Source organism: Theobroma cacao, chromosome 5, assembly GCF_053813885.1.
Source record: "Theobroma cacao isolate CCN51 chromosome 5, ASM5381388v1, whole genome shotgun sequence".
In the NCBI taxonomy this organism is placed as follows: Eukaryota; Viridiplantae; Streptophyta; class Magnoliopsida; order Malvales; family Malvaceae; genus Theobroma; species Theobroma cacao.
In genome coordinates this window covers 35340777-35362871 of record NC_142643.1, presented here as the reverse complement: position 1 = coordinate 35362871, position 22095 = coordinate 35340777, and the positions used below count along the sequence as shown (strand labels likewise).

General features: G+C 34.6%; 3 protein-coding genes across 5 annotated transcripts; 2 read left to right on the top strand and 1 right to left on the bottom strand.

Moving 5' to 3' along the window:
* The first annotated feature begins 5011 nt into the window (after nt 1–5011).
* Nucleotides 5012–6960, top strand: LOC18598984 (remorin 4.1-like). The gene is made up of 2 exons (XM_007028740.3): nt 5012–5793; nt 6533–6960. The coding sequence occupies exons 1-2, from the start codon at nt 5161–5163 to the stop codon at nt 6722–6724; spliced, it is 825 nt and encodes a 274-aa protein (XP_007028802.1). The 5' UTR covers nt 5012–5160; the 3' UTR covers nt 6725–6960.
* A 1895-nt stretch (nt 6961–8855) lies between these two features.
* LOC18598983 (pentatricopeptide repeat-containing protein At2g33680-like) lies at nt 8856–11807 on the bottom strand. Its single transcript, XM_007028739.3, has one exon. The coding sequence runs from the start codon at nt 11779–11781 to the stop codon at nt 9505–9507; it is 2277 nt and encodes a 758-aa protein (XP_007028801.3). The 5' UTR covers nt 11782–11807; the 3' UTR covers nt 8856–9504.
* Nucleotides 11808–11974: 167 nt separating this feature from the next.
* SVR3 (elongation factor family protein) lies at nt 11975–20665 on the top strand. 3 transcript variants are annotated; one of them, XM_018121932.2, is made up of 14 exons: nt 11975–12297; nt 12384–12493; nt 13170–13373; nt 14261–14437; nt 14817–14969; nt 15740–15829; nt 16116–16250; nt 16390–16506; nt 16857–17008; nt 17078–17162; nt 17780–17874; nt 18407–18572; nt 18945–19140; nt 20152–20665. In XM_018121932.2, exons 1-14 carry the CDS (start codon nt 12087–12089, stop codon nt 20289–20291), a joined length of 2031 nt encoding a protein of 676 aa, XP_017977421.1. In that variant the 5' UTR covers nt 11975–12086; the 3' UTR covers nt 20292–20665. The 3 variants fall into 3 exon arrangements, with proteins under 3 accessions (XP_017977421.1, XP_007028800.2, XP_088662638.1); XM_007028738.3 differs by lacking the exon at nt 13170–13373; XM_088806512.1 differs by lacking the exons at nt 11975–12297; nt 12384–12493; nt 13170–13373 and adding an exon at nt 13440–13589.
* The last annotated feature ends 1430 nt before the right edge of the window (nt 20666–22095 follow it).

The window sequence follows — 22095 nt, the reverse complement described above, 5'->3', positions numbered from 1 at the left end:
ACTAAACCCCAAAATCCCTCTAGAAATTACCTAAAAAATCCCTCCAAAAACCTTTACTCTCCCCTTCCTAATATGTATTTGCGATTGATTTTTGGTATTTTTTTGTATTTTTTTGGGTATATTTTTTGATTTCTCGATTGAGGTTTCTGGCTGCTAGAGATTAAGGGTTTTTTGAGTTGCAGGTGGCTAGGATTTTCTAGGGTTTTTTTTTTGTTTCCTTAGGATTCCTAGGGTTTTTTTATTCAATTTTTTTTTTACCTTTTTTACCCCCGATCTCTATGCTACAGTGCCCCCTTTATACTGGGTTGAAGGGGGCACGCTCCCACTAAATTCGCGTCTGGCAGGGTGAGGGTGGTGGCTTGCAAGGTGCATCCACGCCCTGCCAGTCGTACCTCTCTCTTTTTTTTCCCTATTTTTTTTCTTTTTTTTGTTTATTTTTCATTTATTTTTAGTTAATATAATTTTATTATGACTTTTCTTTTTTACAGTGTCTACAATTACTGACAAAAGACTCATTTCTACTAATTGCAACTTTATTAGACTCAAACAATAATTTATAATCATCTTTAATGAGAAGAAAGCCGCTAATCAAGTTCTTTCTAATGTCGGGTACATGTTGCACTTTATGAAAAGGCAAGGTCTTCCCAGAAGTCAACAATAAATCTATTCTTCTTTCTCCTCTCACTTATGCAACCACAAAATTATCTATGTTCACGTATTTTCCGTCAATGACTTGATATTTTAAAAATATGGATTGGTCAACACAAATATGGATATTAGCACTAGTATCAATCCACCAATCTGTAGATTTGCACAATAAATTAACCACAAGAATGTTTGAAACAAACCTTTTTTCATTCTCACTAGTCACAACATTGACCTATGAGATTGGTGTCTCAAATGTTTTCTAACCTTTGCAATGTCAACAAACTTTTGCTAAATGCCCTAGTTTTCCACAAACAAAGCAACATCTCTTTTTTTTCTTGTTAACATTCGATGATTGTTACAAAAATTAGTTTTTGAAAACTTTCTTTTTTTCGAGTTTGAACTTTTTCCTTTTACAATGTTTACTTTATCTTTAAACTCATTGGACATTTTATTCTTATCTCTTTGTTTTTCTTCAATTTGAAGAGAAACAATTAAACTATTCATAGTCAAAGTCTTACGTTTGTATTTTAGGGACAAAGCAAAAGATATCCATTTTGAAGGAAGTTTTTCAAGCAAGACACTTACATTAAATTTTTCACACATTTCAATTTTCCTTTGATTTAACTCATGAATAAGATCTTGAAAAAGGTGTGCTTGTTCCACAACAAATTTATTATCAGTCATTTTGAAGTCTATATATTTTCCTATAATGTAGTTATAAAGACCTTCATCCTATTTAATGCTTCTCACAATTCACATGCAGTTTTTGTAGTGCAAAAGATATCATAAAGATTACTAGACAAAGCAGACAAGATACGACCGTGACAAAGATAATCCTTATCTAATTGTGTTTGTGTGCTTATGTTCTCAGTTAATTTAGAACTACAGTTTTGATTTGAAGGATCAACAAAATCAAAATTGTCATTTAAAGAAACAACAGGATTGGAGATAACACAATAAAGTCCTAAAATTGTTAACCAATAACGCATTTGATTCTGCCATCTACGAAAGTGTTGCTTAGAGAATTTCTCCGGTTTTGCGAAATTTTGTTATTCAATAGAAACCATTTTTTTTAAATGTAAAAAATAGTTCTACTCTGAAATTGTTAAACTTTATACTCGAAAATATAAAGAAGAACACGCAAAGAAATAACGAAGACTTAATAGTTAACAACAAAAAAGAAATAAGAAAAAGCTTTGAATATGAAAAGTGGTTCAAGGCATGCTACGGAAGGTGTTGAGTTCAAAGTAGATTTCCGTCACTATCTCGATGCAAATAGTAATCGATGGTGTCCTACTCCCAAGATACAAAGAACCACTCAACAATCTTCTAATGTGCATTCAAATAGAAAATTCAGCGAACTCGTAAATCTCTCGACTACTCTTGAAAAGAATTTTAGAATGAAGAAGAATGAAGTTTTTGGAAACACGAAATGCTACGATTGAACTTTAAGAAATAGGGGATTAGAAAATTTTCTAAAGTTTGGACATAAGAGATAAAAGGTACTTTTAAAAAATGAGGGAATGAGTATTTATAAATAGTGAAACATCAGCAACATGTCTCTTCATTATACAGACATATCTATTTATGAAATGAAGAAATATATCTTTCTAATTATCAAAGAGACATGCCTTTCTACAATCAAAGATCATACATCTCCCATAGACACATTAAATTTTGAATCACCAAAATAAATCAAAAATTAAATAAAAATCAACAATTTTGAGTTTAAAGTTGATGCAATTAATTAATTTATCCATCTTGAAAATGTATGTTTCATATTCAAATTTTAACAATGACTCCGCCTAAACATTAATCTCGAAAACATTGACACTAATCTCAAATATTAAATTCATGTGAGCCGTATTAGTTTTAAGAGATTAAACAATTTATCAACAATATCATATAATAATTTGATTATACTGGTAACATTTTTCATTTGTTGTGTATTATTGGTAAGTCCAGCAACTCAGGGTGATGATCATATTATTATTCTAATTACGAACTCAGATTTAAAAAAAAGGAAAAATAAAACTAAGAACTCTCATCGAGAGGTCACTCTCAAACACCAAAAGCTCCAATGAACTCACAAACACCTGTACCCAAACTTTTGTCACTCAAAATAGTGGAAATTTGTCAGGTTCCACTTCCATATAAAAAATTGAACACTTCCATTACATCAAAACAAGATAGCTCCAGAATTTCGTATGTATAAAGAATTTAACCCTTTTTATTCTTCATAGAACAAATTTGACTCGCCAAACCCAGAAAAAGAAACGCAAAGGTTATACTGTGCATCGCTCACCTTTTTTCCATGCTTAAACTAAAGATAATTGCGCAATTATTAGGGGCTCAGATAAAGCTTAGTTTATCACGTGAGACGTGGGCATCTTGAAAACCTAAAACTATAAAGAAAAATCTTCGGTGGACCGTACACGTGGCGTTCACCTGGTATTATTACGTCAGTGCTTGCATGGCGGGAACATACGTAGCGCCTTTTGATGGGCCCCAGATCCTATGGATGATCGCCACCTGGGGGTTGCAACATTGATTTGTTTATTACCGTGTGACGCGTGCGTATTTGGTTACTGGTCCACACGCCTTTACCTAATGTCGGTGGGCTCCCCCCATCAAATCGTTTGGCCGACACTGGATAACCAAACGGAACACCACTTTGCAACTGCGCCCTCACGTTTGTACTTATTTATGCTTTGGCCTAAACATATATTTTTCTTTCTATTTTATCCTCAATATCTTGTTTAGAAATTAAATATAAAATTTTATGCCCTCACTCCTCAGATTAAAATTTTAAAATAATTAATGGCCTTGCTATCTATATATCTCCACAGTATGGCGCAAAAACAAAGATATTACATTTGAATCTCGATCCCTTATATTACCCATCCTTCATTTATAATTCATTTAGTTGTTTTGGCACTTTTAGTAAGTTTTTAAGTTTAAAACATTAAATTTTTGCATCACTCTAGATTAGTAGGTCAACTAATTTTCCCTTAATGAGTCATTTAATAAGGATAATTATTGAAATCATGTGTGTGCAGGAATTGAGCTTAGAGTACCTATCCTTAAGAGGGGGCGTGGGGTAGGTGCAATTTAAGAATGAAAGCCACAATACACCTTATAGGAGAAGTGGTGTTAGATCATTAACTTGGTAACTTGATAGTGCAAAAAAGAAACCCTAAACACCTATAATTTTCAAGCAATGCATTAAATAACTTGCACTTGGTAAATTGATTAAAAAAGCACTTAGTCTTAATGCATATGTATGAATTAAATTAGCGTTGTGACAGGATAATATTTATATATTATCACTTAATTATAAAATATTATCTAATAAATGTATAAATTTAAAATTTCAAAAATTCTTTAAAATAAATATTTTTGAAATGATGAATCTTTATTTTAGAGAATTTTCAACTTTTATTTACTAATGAGGTGACAACATTGTATACAAAATTCATTTATTAACAGTGTATCAAATATAAACCCTTTAAATTATATATAAAAAACATAAATATAAATCTCAGATTTCTTAAAACTTGAATTCATATCCATAACAAAAAGCTTTTAAATCTAGAAAAGGTTGGTTTTAGTGAGATTCAGGGTTACCTATCCACGACACTATGGAAATTGCAAAAAATTAGAAAGTCTAAAGCTATAGCTAGGCAAATGGTAAATCCAACACATTCCTCTCACTATTAATGAGTTAGCAGATGATTTGGCTAAATTTAGTGTTCTAAAATTGTATGATTATTTCTTTTATAATTAGTTTTTCAAGTGGGATTTTCTTTTTTTTTTTCCCCATTAAGATCTGACAGTAATTTTATCTTTATCTGCCTTGGTTTGCTATGTTTTTGCTTTTATTTTTGCTTGTATGTTTCCTTTGATGAAATAAATCTCTGTCTTGTTTTCCAAAAAAAAAATGAATTGATGTTTGGATTTCGAAGAACTCTAGATACCTTTATTTACATTTTTTTTCTATATTTACTTAATGAGAGTACATTTCAATAGTTAGAATTTAAGATTGCATTTTAAAAATCTCGGATTTAAAAATCTTAAGATAAGTAGATTGGATTTATATGTAAAATGAGAGAGGTATCTTATCATATTACTCAAAAATTTTACGTTAAATAACAGTAATAAAAATGGGTTTAAAGCATTAATTTCCAATTAAGAATAGATAAAGAAACCCAACGCTACTTTCCAGTCTCCTCTCACTTGCAATACAGTCCCATCTCTAGGCTTATTTTACTTTACTTTATGTTATGAGATTTCACTTGAAAGCCAGCTGCTTCTTCTTGAATTCCCCTGGGAGTATGTTAGTGGCTCATATTTCTTCAAACCAGTCAAAACTCAAAGCTTAATAATTATAAAGACTATGTTCAAGCCTTCCCACTCTTCTCCTTTCTTCTCCTCATCTCATCTCATCAACAATTTTCCTCCTTCACCTTCATCATATCCTTCTTCTGCTCAAACAACCGCTGAAACCTTATTATGTTAACTCTTCAAGGGGCGATCACCAATGGCGAAAACGATCAAACTCAGGACCATAACCGTGACCATCATGACCATGACGATGATGAGCATATCAGGGACATCCATGCTTTGACCCCACCTCATCCTCCAGCTGTGAACCGTGGCCGTTGGGAGACTGGTAGCCATCGATCATCCTCTTTGTCCGTATCTAGTGAAGCTGGTTCGACTGAAAACTTTACTACCATGAGTAGGGAGTTCAATGCTCTTGTTCTTGCTGGCTCTTCCATTGAAAACAATGATTCTGATTCTATAAACACTTTAAACAATCATAATCACTTGACCAGGATTGGAGAGGAGGAAGTGCCTGAGGAAACTAATCCTTTGGCTATAGTACCAGATAATAACCCCTTTGATCAGGGTCCGGAACAAAGGAGGGCCGAGTCAGGAGGGTCGTTGGCGGCGAGCAGTAGTGGCCATGCGGAGGTTTCTGTGCTGCGAGTGAAGAAAGAGGAGGTTGAGTCCAAAATATCTGCATGGCAAAACGCAAAGGTTGCAAAGATTAATAATAGGTTCAAGAGAGAAGATGCTATAATTAATGGGTGGGAGAGTGAGCAAGTTCAAAAGGCCACTTCTTGGATGAAGAAAGTTGAGGTATGTTTGGATACAGAAATATCTTTTTCTTGTGCATGTTGAGTGTGAGTTCCTCATGCCAAAGAGTTGTTATTATCAAGCTTTTGATGGTACTCAAATTAATCAAGACTAATTGAATTTAGTGATTCTTATTTTTCTGTTGTTCTTAATTGATTAGAATAGTGTTAATTTGATCATATGATTGTGCCAAACAAAGAGAGTATTAATTAATTATGAGATGAATGATTTGATATACTCTTAATTAGGTCCGGTGTATCTATATATTGTGAAATTTATTGATAACTAATTGGTGTTCTAATTGACTTTGTTGTTTATTGGATTTAATTATGATGCTGGTTATGCAAGTGGGATTAAGTAAATTTGTTCTAAGATATATTGAAATCATTTCCCAGAGACAGGGCATGCTGTATTCTACCTTTGAAAGATGAGTACATGGAGGCTTTAGACAATAATTAGAACCGGATGTAACCTATGAATGGACTTTTGAGTGCTACGACTTTTGATGCCAGTAAATTAATTATTCCCTTATCTTCATGTAATTATCATCTGTTGTTGATTCCGAGTCAAATCTTAATAATTGGTGGAACACAATGATGAGCAATCCTTTTTTCCTTCTCTGATCCATCTTTGCATTAATTCCTTATTCCTTTCCATTGGTATCTTTCCATACTGGGATTGTGAATAATACATATATAGTCCCATACATGATCTTCACAAAAGTCATTCACTTTTATTGTAGAGGAAGCTAGAGGAGAAAAGAGCAAGAGCCTTAGAAAAGATGCAAAACGATGTGGCAAAAGCGCACAGAAAAGCTGAAGAGAGGAAGGCATCAGCTGAGGCCAAGAGAGGAACCAAAGTTGCCAGGGTTCTTGAAATAGCCAATTTGATGAGAGCTGTTGGGAGAGCTCCAGCCAAACGATCCTTCTTTTGAGCCTGCCTTATCACTTAATCAGTACAAAAACAATGTCCTTTACTTTTCATCAAAAGCATCCCACCTGAAAACAAAAAAAGAAAATTGTGTGGACACAATAATTCTCCCCTTCTAGAGTACCTTCACCTTTTCAACTGTAGGGTACCCTATATGAAAGGGCAGCGAAGTGTTGCACCATATCCAGTATATGTATAGTTAACTGATGATTTGAAATCTATGAGTGTTTGAACTTTGAAGTGTGTTGGGATTTTTGAGGACTTGGTGGTGATAGTGGTGGAACAACCTCTTTTGTCTTGTACAGTTACAATTATTGTTTCTTTATCTGGTTCAGGGCAGGGCTATTGTGCTGCTTTTAACTAGTGGCCGTTACACTTGTTCAAACTTATAGCTAAATACTAGAATATATTTACTTTGGTGCATTTGCTGTTGCTGCTGATGTTATTGCTTGGGATCCATTATCTTTGTGTCAGTATATCATTTAAATTATGAAGAGAGATTATTACAAGGACCCCAATGTCCCATTTCTTTTGCTTTCACGAAAACAAATGGCCCAATATATAATTCGATGTATTCCAAGCATGTCTGACTCACAAATTTGTACGGATTTTGCTTTTCAAAAAAACTGAACGGATTTGCATCCAGGAGTGAGACCTTATGGGTGAAAGAATGTTATGCTTGTTCCTTATTTATCTCTTTTGCCAAAGCACTGGCCAGGGGAATCACATGATTCCTTGGAATTAGCTCTAAGAGCCAGTCGTTACCATAAATTTTCTGGCTGAAAAACAAAGGGTTTACTTTTACAATGATATATGATAGATTTAGGGGAAGGAATTAGATTCAATGGGGACCAATTTTAATGGCTACTCTGTCTTCATCTCTTCATATTTCTCCTTGGGTTTGATTCATTGAATCAACTAATAGGGATGGTAACTATTAATTTCTTGTTGCTCAACTGCTGTTTGATGCAGAGGGCTGCAACAAAGATGAGAACAAAATCAACTGGAAAATGGAAAGATAAGATGTGTTTTGTTTCATTCCCAAGTATAAAGGCCAAGTGCTATGAATTTTGAGAGTGGGGATCGTTAAAAGGAAAATAATAACTTGGGTTGGGGGGAAATCTTTGAGGGGGCCAAACATATGAAAAGGATAATCACAAGCGTTTTTTTTTTTTTTTCAATTATGTTGGAGGTGTGAAGGCCTGTCTTTTTAAGCAAACAGCTGAAAACCTGCTCTAATTAGGAAGAAACATTTTCCATGAATCAAGAGATATGTTTTTCCATAGGTAAGTACAAGAAAATTTATGAGATGTATAATGATTTCTCTATTATTTTGCCTTGAACTTGTACTGTTTGAGGGTATGAAAGAAAAAAAAAAAAAAGAGAGAGAGAATTTTATGATGAAATCTGATAACAATTTCCCTTAATAAAAATATCTTCTTTATTTCGAAGAATTTTCAAAGTATTCAAAACCTTCCCTACCTTTAATCAGGTCCAAAATTCTAAATTGTAAAAGCAAACTCATTTTCCCTTAAACAGATTCATTCAATCTTTAGAAATGTGATTAGACATCTCTGAATCTTTTGTCAGTCCAAATTGTTCACCGAAAGCCATCCACAGTGAAATGGTAAACATATAGAGCCACTAAACCTTTCCAAACATGCAACCACTTTTCCCTTAAAACCAAGCATTCCCCAATTTGTTCTCATGAAAAACAAAATCAAAAGAAACCTACTAAAGGTTTCACAGTGGAGACCAATTGGATCATTGGGTGCTTTAAGAACCGTAATTTGCGTTACCCAATCTTTGGGTGTCTCAAAATTATTTAACATTAGTCAATCGTTTTATCAACTTTCATCTTCTCTCTCGTTCACTCATGGAATCTTTTTCCCTAGTTGTCTTTTAGTATGGAGAAAAGGTTGGGTCAAGGGCAGCCAGGGGAAGGGAAGGGGGGGCCAGGCTGAAGAGAAAGGAGGTTAATCCTTTTGAGATTAACAACAACAACATTTAACGGTAAAGACCAATACTAGACAAAGGCTAGTAGCTTAGCTAAGAGGCCCTCCATACTTCCACAGTTGTTCGACGTGACCTGCAATGAAATGGACCATCAAATTTACCCAGAAGCATATCTGGAGTTACAGGACAAATAACTAGATTTTCATTCAGAAAAAAAGATATACAGCTTTGTCTTATTAATTTCCCCCACAAGAAACTTTTACAATGGCTTTGAATCAATTCAACAAAAATAATTCCATGATCTCAAGCTTTGAAACAGGTCACATCATTGTGATCATCGAATCAATGAACTGCATCCTAGACAATGACTCTTGCATTAAAGAATCTTTACATGTTGCTTAATTGATGAAGATATCAGAGGATATTTACAGATTTTCTGAAGAACTAACTCGAATCGAATGACATTGTGAAAACATTTAGAGTTAATACACTTTTTTCATACAAAAATGGTGTAATATATGATCCTCTGTAGTCTATTCCAGTGAAGATAGAATTACAACATTTACAGCATGATGATTCCCTGACTATAATCCACTAATCCAGTTTCCCCTTTCCTTAATCCAGAAACACTTTAATCCTTTCTAATGAACTTGGGTATTTCATATGTGCACTGCTCCATAATTTCTCCGGTCACAATAATTAAGCGGTAGAATTGTAAACATTCCAACTGCAACTACCAGTGAAGAATTCAGAGAACTTTGCTTCACATACTGAAACAAGTTAGAAAACACCATAGCTTTTAATAGGTTAGAAAGTTTGTAGCTTTATTCACATCAATAGAGTTTCTTCAATCAAATGAGCATCAGTGGTATTGCAATTATTCCACTTCATTTCATCCATTAACAGATCCAACTTTGCATAAATTTCTCTACTTTCTGGATGGTCTTTGCCAGTTGCCACGAAACAATGGAATTTGTTATTAATTTCTATCCAGCTACAACCTGCTTCTTTCCTTAACTTAAAGTCTTTCATAGCTGTTCTGACTTTTGCTGCCTCATCTAACATTCCTGATCCAGCATACATGTTTGAAACAAGTATGTAAGAGCCAGCTTCTTCAGGTGACAAGTCAAGCAATTTTTCTGAGGCTAACATGCCAAAATCTAAATTCCCTTGCAACTTACTGACATTGACCAAGGTCCTCCATAGTAGAGGAGAATTTGGAAAAGGGCTACTGTTAATGAAATGCATGGCTTCAGGCAACCTCCCTGCCCTCCCTAAAAGATGAACCATACAAGCAAAATGCTCAATTGCAGGCCTGATCCCATATTTTGATTCCATTTCATTAAATAAGCATAACCCAGCATCCCATAACCCAGTGTAACTACAAGCTTGAAGCAGAGCCAATATCGTAATCTCATCAGGTGTAAAACCTTCTCTTTTCATCTCTTCAAAGAGCATAAGTGCCTTTTTACCTTGACCATGAATGGAATATGCAGAAACCATGGCATTCCAAGAGACTAAATCATGGCCATTCATTCCATTAAACATTTGACAAGCATCTCCAACACTGCCACATTTGGCATACATGGTAATCAAAGCATTACTCACTGCTAAATGAGCTTCAAATCCCATTTTGATGGTGTAAGCATGAAGACTTTTTCCATTAACTAAAAAAGCTTGATTGGCAGATAAACTAAGAAGCCGCGAAAAAGTGACCAAATCTGGCTTCATACCACCTAATCTCAGCTGACGAAACAAAACCATGGCATATTCATCATCATCATCTCCATCTGTTTTCAGGAACCCAGCCAGAATTGCATTAAACAAAGCAACATTTTTACTAGAGAAACCATCAAAAACTGTTTTTGCAGAGTTTAAGTTCTCACATTTGGCGTACATATCTACTAATGCAGTCACAACATTGACATCACAAAGATAACCAACCTTAATCGCAAATCCATGGAGTTGAACTCCCAAATCCAAGTTTTTGCACTCCGAGCAGCCATCAAGCACAATTACCAGACATTGTGAATCACAACAAATTCCTTGGTCAAGTAATTCCAAGAACATATCAATAGCCTTTTCACCAAAACCACTTCTTACATACCCCGATATAAGTGCTGTCCAAGAAATTAAATTCCTCTCACTCAGAAAACCAAACATTCTCTCAGCATCTTCAATCATTCCAAGCTTCCCATACATAGTAATCACTGCATTCCCAAGAGATGTCACATTCACGACACCATACTTGACAGCAAGCCCATGTAACTGTCTCCCTTCCTCAATACCTACATTTTCACTACATGTGCTTATTATATTAGTAAAGGTATAATCAGTTGGCTCCAGACCAGAACTTAACATATCAACAAAAACCCAAAAAGCTTTATCCATGCACCCTGCCTTTCCATACTCAAAAATCATGTAATTCAAACACTGCACATCCTTTAAGCCAATGTTATCAAACACTTTTCCCGCTTCACTTAAGAAACCATTCATTGAATACATAGAAATCAAAGAAGTACCCACACAAACATTCTCATCAGTCCCACTTTTAATAACTAGACCATGTATTTGTTCTCCTCGAATCAAGTCCTCTACCATGGCACACGCTTGTAAAATTACCGAACAAGTATGCTCATTGAACTTCTCGCCATAGAAATACATATCGCGAGCGATTCGAAACACGGACTGGAAATCTTCATTGTCTACATACCCTTTCATTAAAGTAGTCCAAGTGATTGTGTTCCTAATGGGCATTTCATCGAACATCTTCTGGGCACCGTCCAATTCCTTGAATTTTGCATAGAAGTTGATAAGATTATTTCCTTGAAACACGTCGTATAGACAGTTAGATTTTACTAAAAACGCGTGAATCGCTTGACCCAACAAGAAATTTCCAGACCCAATCGAGAGTTTCAGAAGATGGGGCCAATCTTCAGAAAGAAGCAGCTCTTTATTATTTGAAATGCTCGAAACGGAGCAAGATTGGACTGTATTTAGGGTTGGGTACATTGCCTTATCAGGTGGCTTAGTTTTTACTGAAAGCAGGGGATGTTGGGGTTTAGAAGGAGGAAGAAACGCAGTGGCGCCAAATAGAGCTTCCATGGAGATTTGATTTGAATCCAGAAATTAAAAAAATGAACCCCAAAAAGGGCGAGGCCACAGATTGCTTTTTGGGGCTGAAATTGGGTTTGGGCTTAAAATTGGACCCCACAAAAATATTGGCCCACAGATGATGACGTAGAAGGCAGTCGGGCCTCCCAGTTTAGAAAAGAAAAAAAGGCAACCCAATACAAGTTTCCGTTGGTTTCAACAACAGCCTCATCTGCCAAATCCTTCTTTCTCCCTTTTCTTCTTTCTCTCTTACCTCTTACTCGCTCGGTGAACGGAGAAAGAAAGAAAACAGAGAAATGGAAATGGCGATTAGCTTCCATAACTCTTATCTCAAAGCTCCCTCTATTAACCCTAACCCTAAACTTCCATTGCCGAAGCAACTTTTCGGTCTCAACTTGTCTTCGCTTTCCTCTTTCAACTCCAAAACAACATGCCTCAAATTTCGTTCTAGGAATTTGACCAAGCCAGTAAAATGCTCTGTTTCTCAGGCAACTCAACCTGCAACCGGTATTTTTTTTTCACTTTTCTAATATTTTATTTTTTTTCGAATTGTGAATTTTTATAGTAGTTATTTAATTGTGGTTGATTATTAGAGAAGAAGAGTCAGTTAATGAGGAGAAGAGATATAAGGAACATAGCAATCGTAGCGCATGTTGATCATGGGAAGACTACTTTGGTTGATGCAATGTTGAAGCAATCTAAGGTAAACAATCGAACGTTATCCACCTCCTTGTTTACAGTTACATTTTATTTTGGTTTTTTAACTATTAGTATACCTTTTGTTTGTTTGTCTCAGCTGGAGCTACAGTATAAAGTTCCGTTGAACTAGAGCTTCCTGAAGAAAATACGTATTGTATTGAATTGATTTGAAATAAATAAGAATATGGTTTGTCAGTTTAAAACCTTTATTCAATTTGTCTACAAGCTTCCCCTTGCATCTCTTTTCAGAATCTCCAATTAGGAACTTCAGTTTTTAGCCTCCAAAAAGTTCGTTTTTGGACAGCTTTTATAGAAGTTAAAAGTTGTGAGTTTAACACTATCGTTTGGGCTAGCTTCAACTTTCTGCAATATAGAACCTACTCAAGAAGCTGGAGCCAAATTTATACTACGTTGAAATTGATAAGGGAGGGTTGCTCTAGGGATTGATAGAATAGGAATTTTTATCCAATAGTGTGGTACTCAACGTGTTCGACCGATATCTAGATTTATATTTTCTACTGGTGTCTTTATCTGATTGAGTTCAATTCTATATAATATGAAATTAAGGACACAATATGGGGGCCTGATCTCCATTGGAACTGTATATGTTAATATTAATAAAACTCTGTTAGGATAATGCCAATGTTAATACTAATTCTGCAGTACTGATCTTATTTCAGGTTTTTCGTGATAACCAATTTGTACAAGAAAGGGTAATGGACTCAAATGATCTTGAACGTGAAAGGGGTATTACAATTCTGAGCAAAAATACATCCATTACTTATAAGGATACAAAAATTAATATAATAGATACTCCGGGACACTCTGACTTTGGAGGTGAAGTTGAACGCATCCTCAATATGGTTGACGGGGTTCTTCTAGTGGTACCATTGTGCACTTTCTCTTGCTTCAAAGTTCATCCTTTTAAGTGTTGCCCCTGTATAGATTACTGGAAAGCAATTTTGCACTTGTGAATAGTATAAAACATAAAAACGGAATATAGATTCTAAAATTTGTGGGGTCCAAAGCCATAGAGTTTCCTATCTCCTGACTTCAGATAGGCCCCACATGCCAGCAACGGATTCAAACATTTTCACTAGGTACATTCATCATTAAAATTCGTTTCTTATGAAAAACATTTTCTGCATAAGAGATAAAACATATTATTGTTCTTGCTTAGAATTAAATTTGCATATTTTCCTTTAGATATTGATTCCTTAGCACATGGTGTGTTAATAACCTCAGGTACAACTTTTTCAGAAATTTATTAGGCAAATGTTCAACTTGATGCTGCCTATTGTTGTATCTTTGAGTTGGGGTTGTTACAATTATTTTCCATACATGTAGAACTGCAAAATATTTATTTATTCCTCATCATATTTATTTTTTATTTGAAAGATTCAATTGATAGTAGTTCCAATGATGAAAACATATGAAGTTCTTCTTTGTCCTACTCCCACCCCATTTTGAATGATTTGAGGTGCTAATAAAGGGTTTATATGTGTTAGGCTTTATCTTTTTCTGAGAAACATATTAGTTTTCCTTTAATGAAACTGGTCTGGTTGTTTCCCTTTCTTCCCCTCATGGAATGATCCACTTGATTTTTCAATCAGTTAATACTAGGATCGCACTCAAATATAATTAGTTGTCAAATAACGCTTGTTAGATTTTGTTCCTTGCTTCTTATTTCTTTTGGTGGCTTTTCTCATGTGCTGTAGCCTAGACTGGATATTCTTAAGGATGAACTAAAGCAGATTGTTTTTGTTTTTAGGTGGATTCTGTTGAGGGTCCAATGCCACAAACAAGGTTTGTTTTGAAGAAGGCTCTAGAGTTTGGCCTTGCTGTTGTTGTTGTTGTCAATAAAATTGACAGACCATCTGCTCGTCCAGATTTTGTTATCAATTCCACATTTGAACTATTTATCGAACTAAATGCTACAGATGAGCAGGTACGGGTGGTATACTTTGGAAGGAGTTAATAGCATGTCATGCAATTCACATGTATTTTGCATCACAAAGCACTGTCTCTATCAAAATTTGAGCAATATCTTGATAACATCTCATTCCGGAACTTGTTAAATCTTTTAATATAGTAGGAATCATTATTTAGTATTACAAGTTACAAGAAATGACATGATTGGAATTTATTTTTTTCTTTTTTTTTTACCCCAAAGATAAATTTGAGTGCAAGATACTGTGCAGACCACCTCTGCAAGACATTTGCTCTTTGTATATGCTGTTTTGTATCTTTGAATCTTTGCTGATGTCTTAACATCTTTAAGAAAATCCATCAACACTTCAATGTAGCTTTATGTTTTTGGTATGCAGTGTGATTTTCAAGTAATATATGCCAGTGGTATAAAAGGAAAGGCAGGACTATCTCCTGACAATTTGGCAGAAGATCTCGGGCCTCTCTTTGAGTCTATAATCAGATGCATACCTGGTCCACGTATTGACAAAGATGGTGCACTACAAATGCTTGTAAGTGGTTATTCCTTCTATTTCTTTGTTGACCCTGACATGGGTCTCTATTTATCTACTATTTGCATGGTTAATTTTGTCATACTACCTAAAAGTATGCTACAATTACTTGCTTTCAAATCACAGGTAAGGCTAAAATGTTATTATGGGGATGTTTAATTTCATTTTATGCTTAAAGTTATTGACTCTGCTTTTGTGTTTTTCCTTTACAAAGATTTTTTTTGGTCAAGTAGATTAATATGTGGACTTTTGACAAGAATGGTAACTACTACTACATGTCCATTTAACTGAAAAAAGTCAAATATGAGTGGATATAATTAACAGATATAACATTTTCTGGTATTGATATGTTAGATTTAGTATTCAAAAGGGACATACATCTGTATGAACTTAGAAATGAGATTTTATTTCATTTATAGGCAATAATGAAGCTTTATTGGATGAGAGCACAAGCTGTAATTAAAAAGCCATCCTTGCAGTTAATTTCAAGAACTTCATTTAGTTAAAAATTAAACCAATAAAGCCCAGCCAACAGGATTGACTGAAGAAAACTTCTTAAAGATAAGAATTGAATAGCTGATCATGAATAAGCCAATATATGTTGAAGTGTACAAGAAAACCTTGTTGAAGGATATTCTTGTCTGAGAAACATAATGAATAAATTACATGTTTTCTACTTTTTACTATGCTTTGTCTAAGTTTTTCCCTAATTTTCTTATTTTCAGCACAAGTATCATATAACTGGAAAAATCTGTGAATGTCTTTTATAGGCAACAAATATTGAATATGATGAACATAAAGGGCGAATAGCTATTGGGCGCTTGCATGCTGGGGTCCTTCAGAGAGGAATGGAAGTAAGGGTAAGTTTGCTTCTTTTCAGGAGTCTGGTGTGCACCTCTTTCTATGTAACATGTATTATGGAATTTTAAAATAAAGGTATGATGTGAAGAATATCCACAGGAAAATGAGCCAATTTATGGACAGAATAAAATTTCATCATTTCAGATGGTCATCTGATCTATTTTACTAACTTCATTGGCCCTTTATAGTAGACAAACACTTTCAGTTATTGTAACTGATTGGACTTATGAATAAGAAACTAAACCGCATTTTCTCCGTTTAACCTAATGGCTTCAAAATTTTCAGGTATGCACCTCAGAAGATTCATGTAGATATGCTAGAATTTCTGAACTTTTTGTCTATGAGAAATTCAGTAGGATCCCTGCTGAGAGAGTAGAAGCTGGTGATATTTGTGCTGTTTGTGGAATTGAAGATATTCAGGCAAGTGCCTATAAGTTTTTCATGGATTAATTGATAATTTGATGTTACAGTGATTTGTAATGTGTTATAGTTCATTTCTCGAAACCTTTTTCTTTATATTTTTAAAGTTTATGTTAACCAATTTAGCTTCTTTTATCAGATTGGAGAGACCATTGCTGATAAAACATCTGGAAAGCCATTACCAGCCATTAAGGTGGAAGAACCAACTGTGAAAATGGCTTTTTCTATTAACACTTCACCGTTTGTTGGACGTGAGGTATGTCAACTAACTGAGAACCTATGAGTCTTCAAATAGGCTATCTCTATGAAAGCACTCATTAGTCATTTGTTTCATCATGCCTCAAGTTAATTTCTAAACTAAGCAAAAAGAATGCTTACTTCTGCAATGCATTTGAGTGAAAAATAAATGATTTTTTCCACTGATTGCTTACATAATGTGATCAGTGTCTGAATCATTTGACTTCCATGATTATCTACTTCTAACCATTGGAACTCCAACATTATTTGATCTTCAATTTAGTGAATATATATGAATGACAATGTGCTTTTTCTGTGTGCTTATTTTCCTGATGTTGACATCCTCATGGTGATCCCTTGCTTCTTTAGGGAAAGTATGTTACTAGCAGGAACCTACGAGATCGACTTTACCGTGAGCTTGAGCGAAATTTAGCTATGAGAGTTGAAGATGGTGAAACTGCAGATACATTTATTGTTAGTGGGCGTGGTACTCTACATATTACCATACTGATAGAAAACATGTAAGTATGAGCTCCTTTGCTGCTTGTCAATATTCACCATGCATATTATTAACTGATAATGCCTTTCAGGCGGAGAGAAGGGTATGAATTTATGGTGGGACCTCCCAAAGTTATTAACAAGAAGATTGACGACAAGTTGCTTGAACCATACGAGGTGATTTTGTAATTCTAATTTTCCTAAATTGCATTTATCTTGTTTATGATTACAGGACCTTACCTGATGTGGATATAGATATACTTGATATGCCTTTAGTGGGGATGTTTTGTTTCTTCCTAATGATATTGTCATATTCATTCTATTAATAATTAAACTGAGATCAGACACTCTCACAAATGTGCTATTAACTTAAATTCTTGAGGTGTTGATTGATTCTCAAATTTTAAAATGTGATCATGAAGGATTAGATGCTGAAGATGACGTAACAATTCTGCCCTCTTATATTAAAAGCTTCTTGTAGCTGTAATCTCATTTTCTTAACTTCAGTGGCCTTGGCTTGTTCTTTTTGAACATCAATATGATTGTTAATAACCTTGCGTGGTTATGTTAGCAGCATTGGGAGGAAAATTTTCCTTCACACATGGGGTACTGCAATTTACTTAAGATCATGTTTTGCTGATTCTTATGAATTGTATAGCCTTGTTCTGATACTAAAATGATAGGGGTATCACCAAATGTGATGAATTAAAGTATGCCTTATTAACCGTATGATCATGTTACTCTGTATTTTTAATTAACTTGATTTTCCCCCTTAATATGCGGATTCTACATAGATTGCAACAGTGGAAGTACCCGAAGAACACATGGGGGCTGTGGTTGAACTTCTTGGAAAAAGGCGTGGACAGATGATAGATATGCAAGGAGTTGGGTATGTAAATTGTCACATTTGCTTTTACTTACATAGCCCTTTATGTTTCAGTAACTATCTCTTGATGGGACACAATGGCATTTTAATGAGGGAACAACTGTGTGATATTTATTAGCTGAACCAAAAATTTGAATGATCATGTGATGGATGGGTCAGATGAGCAAAGAGGAATTGTGGTCTAATCAGGTCTATTCTTAATCTGGCACAGATGAAACTGAGGCAGGTTTTTAATCTCTTTTAGTTATTACAGAAAACAATGTAGACTTCTTCTCACTTAAATCATGAACTTGATTAATGCTATCCATATGCTTGTTACTTCCTGTTAGATTTTTTAAAATTTAAGTGAAACTCATAAAGTGAGAAGATGGTGGCAAATTTCCCTATTTAATGGCAATGGTCAGGCACACTTACATTCTTTTGCTGCCTACTTCATCTACAAATATCACCCTAAATATACTTGCGGCAGTTCATTCTTGAATTTGCACATTATTTGATCTGCAATTTATCTAATGGTTCCGATTATGTTTTCTAGGTCTGAAGGTACAACATTTTTGAAATATAAGATCCCAACACGTGGCCTTCTTGGATTGCGGAATGCAATCTTGACAGCTTCTCGTGGAACAGCTATATTGAACACCATATTTGATAGTTATGGACCTTGGGCTGGTGACATTATTACCCGGGATCAGGGTTCATTGGTAATTATCATTTATCGCATTGTTTAAAACATTTTAAGGCTTGAATATAGGTGGTCTTTGTTGTTAGGTTGTGGTGCCTGGACTATTTCTCTAGTGGTTATATTAGTCATTCTTTTACTCCCTACCTTGAAACAGTGCATGAGTTGCTAAAACATTTTTCTTTGTCCTTCATTGATGAGATACAATTTAATTTTATAGCTAGATTAAGAGCGGCTTTATTTACAAAGTAGCCGCTATTTTTTGTATCCCAGGATAAAGTAGCAGCTATGAATAAGCACATCTCAATATTTCCCAGTTTTCTATTTTCTGCTAATTTAGCTGCCTTAAACAATTGTTACATGAAAGATTGGTTGATGTGAGATTGGTTTTCAGGTTGCCTTTGAGGATGGAAGCAGTAGTTCTTATGCACTTGCCAGTTCACAGGAGAGGGGACAGATGTTTATTGGTCCTGGGATGGAAGTTTATAAAGGTCAAATAGTTGGCATCCATCAGAGACCTGGGGACTTATCCCTTAACGTTTGCAAGAAAAAGGCTGCAACAAATATACGCTCTAACAAAGAACAAACAGGTTAGAAATAGTTCTAGTGCATTAGCACAATTTTCTTTTTTAAATATTCTGACTAACTTCATATCTGCTCTATTTCTTCTTTACATATTTTAACTACTTATCTGTTCAATTTCTGGCAACTTTAACTGAATGAGAGTTCATAAATCTAAAAATGTCAGAGACTTAGGTTTTGTGCTAATTTTTAATTAGCGTATGGACAATGGCAGATCCGGGTATTTACTTTAAAAATGGAAAAAGAGCAGGATGGGGCAACATACTCATGATTGTTGAACCACTCAGCATTTTAGCAAAAATTATGAATCAACATCCAATTTAATGCTAATTTTTTATATCGTAAACCTATATTCTTTAATATTGATAAAGTACTTGTTGCATATGATAAACATTCTTTGATATACGGATAATTACTGTAGTTAAAATTAAAAGAACACACTAGAATTACAGAACATGCACCCCCAAAAGTTGCAAATCCTTAAAAACTAAAGAGTATTGTTCTTAATCCCTATGATCATGTGTATCTAAGTTTACCTTTTGCCCTTTTTCTGAACTTGCAACATAATGAAGGAAGAATGGTCTAGGGAGGTTGCCCACCCAGTACATAATAAGCATGAATTTAATTTTTGAAAAAAAAACCATGAATTATTTGTTCATCAAGCATCTGGAGCATGATGCAACTGAAAGTTCTGGAAACTTTTGTTATTACTGTGAATGACTACCATGACAATCAGCAATATATGCTGTGTTTCTGTTTCTCATATTTCTCATATGGGTCTTCAGTTACAATGATCAATTGCATAAGGCTTAAGAGTATCAAATCAAATAAATTAGATTAGCAAGGGGAAATATGTATTTCTTTTATTTGGGTACAGGGAAACATATATTTTCTTATGATATGATGGTTTCATATTTTCCTTCTGTTTTCCCTCATTCTTCCTTTTTCCCTCCTACATGCTTCTGGCCAGCAAGCCCTGGATCTTTTCATTTAATAACTCACATTTCCTTACTATGCAGTGGTTCTTGATACTCCATTGGATTATAGTCTGGATGACTGCATTGAGTATATCCAAGAAGATGAACTGGTGGAGGTAACTCCCTCAAGTATTAGAATGTGCAAAAATCCAAAATTTGCAGCTGCAAAGAAGAGTCGGTAAATCCAGCCTTATCAGACATTCTGTGTCCACAAACCAAGCTTCTCCACCATGTGAATCTATACAATCTAGCTGCTTAATTCTGCAGTTAAATTCACCATATTGCCAAATTTTACACCAATTTTGTGCTCTCTTTCTCTCTTGAGCATATGAATCCCCCTTCTTCAGGCAATTATAGAAAATAAAATTGCATGGCAAAGCTATTTCAAGTTTCTCGTTTCTTTGGTATAGCAGCTGTATATAATGATATGGGATTAAGTTATTCCAGCATATTATAGTTAAATTGTACTGCTAAGAACGGACCCAGGAAAATTTTTGGTCTGATTGTAAGACAAATAAATGAGCCACATGCATAAATGGCCCGAGGTTAGTTAAAACATATGATGTATCTGATTTTGGTTTTTTTTTTTTGCTGTTTAACATTTTAAAAGTAGAAGAAATGGTTAACTTGTTGCACACTGTTTCGGCATTACATTCTGGAATACCTATTCATTTTCTGGTTTTCTCATGCCTCTTTATGCAATATATCATCAGTAGGTTTCCTACTCTCTTGTTGCTCCCTGCTTCAGGTGAAGGGACATGATGGGAGATAAGAGTTTTGATGCTTGAATTTCTTCAGCCTGTCATCATCGTGACACACTGAAAAGTAATTTTCTATAGATATTAGAGATGGGTCATGGGATTTACGTGTGTCAGTTGAAATGTTGCTGGTTATGTTCTTCGTGCTTTGCTTCCGGTAAACTGATAATTAACCCATTGTGACACATTTTGCTGAAGAGATTTCATCGATGACCAAAAATGCTGTTGGTTCACAGGTCAGAAGGGTTTCCAATTGACAAGTCAACACAAACTTATTCCATAGATGAATCTATTCTCCTCATTCCTCAAAAGAACAATCTTATTACCATTCAGGATGTTTCAGCTTCAATCACCCAAGCGAGACGTACGTTATCTAGAAACATTTACTGCACAAAGGATGATCGGGTCAGTCATGGGCAGGACTTTTCAGCTGAAATATGGGTCAAACCAGAACTGGAAGGAAAACAGGGCAAAATCCAGATTGAAGATGAGGTTACCGAGACAAGAAGCCATTCAGACGTTCGACTAAGCCACCAACAACAATCTATGGGAGCTGCTGGACTACTGGTGTTGGACCAAATCCAAGGGTGGTGGTTCATTACGAAAAACTGTCCATTCCCAGGTCAAAAAGCATGCAACGTTGATTAATTAGCATATGACTCTTTTCAACCGCTGCCTTCAATTCTTTATACTAAATCAAACACCCTATACTCTTATATATGATTATTGTGTCTTAAATTTTTCTTGGTATTAACTCTCAACGCTTAACTCTACAAACTAACTTCTCTCAACTGTCTTTCCTTGACCTTATAAAATTTGAGTCTGAATTTGATCTCTACACTATTTTAGATTTGTAGTTTTTTTTTTTTTTATCCCAATTTTTATAAATTTAATCCCTCTATTTTTATTAAAAATTAATTTAAAAACAATTGATATCAATATTTTTATTTAATTTTAGTTATAAAATATAAATTAACTTAAATGAGTTTAAATGGACGGGTCGGGCTCAAGTCCAAAACCTTTCTAAGACAAAATCTTAATACTGTTATCCATTTTCCTTAAAACAATTTTTAATAAAAATGTAAGTCTAAATTCATCAAAATTGAGATAAATAGACTAAAATTACCTACCAAATTGAAGCAGTAAAAATACCAAAATCAAATTAATATCAAAATTTCCTTAATAACATAGGTATCAAGAGTCAATACTCTTATCTAATCCACCTAAG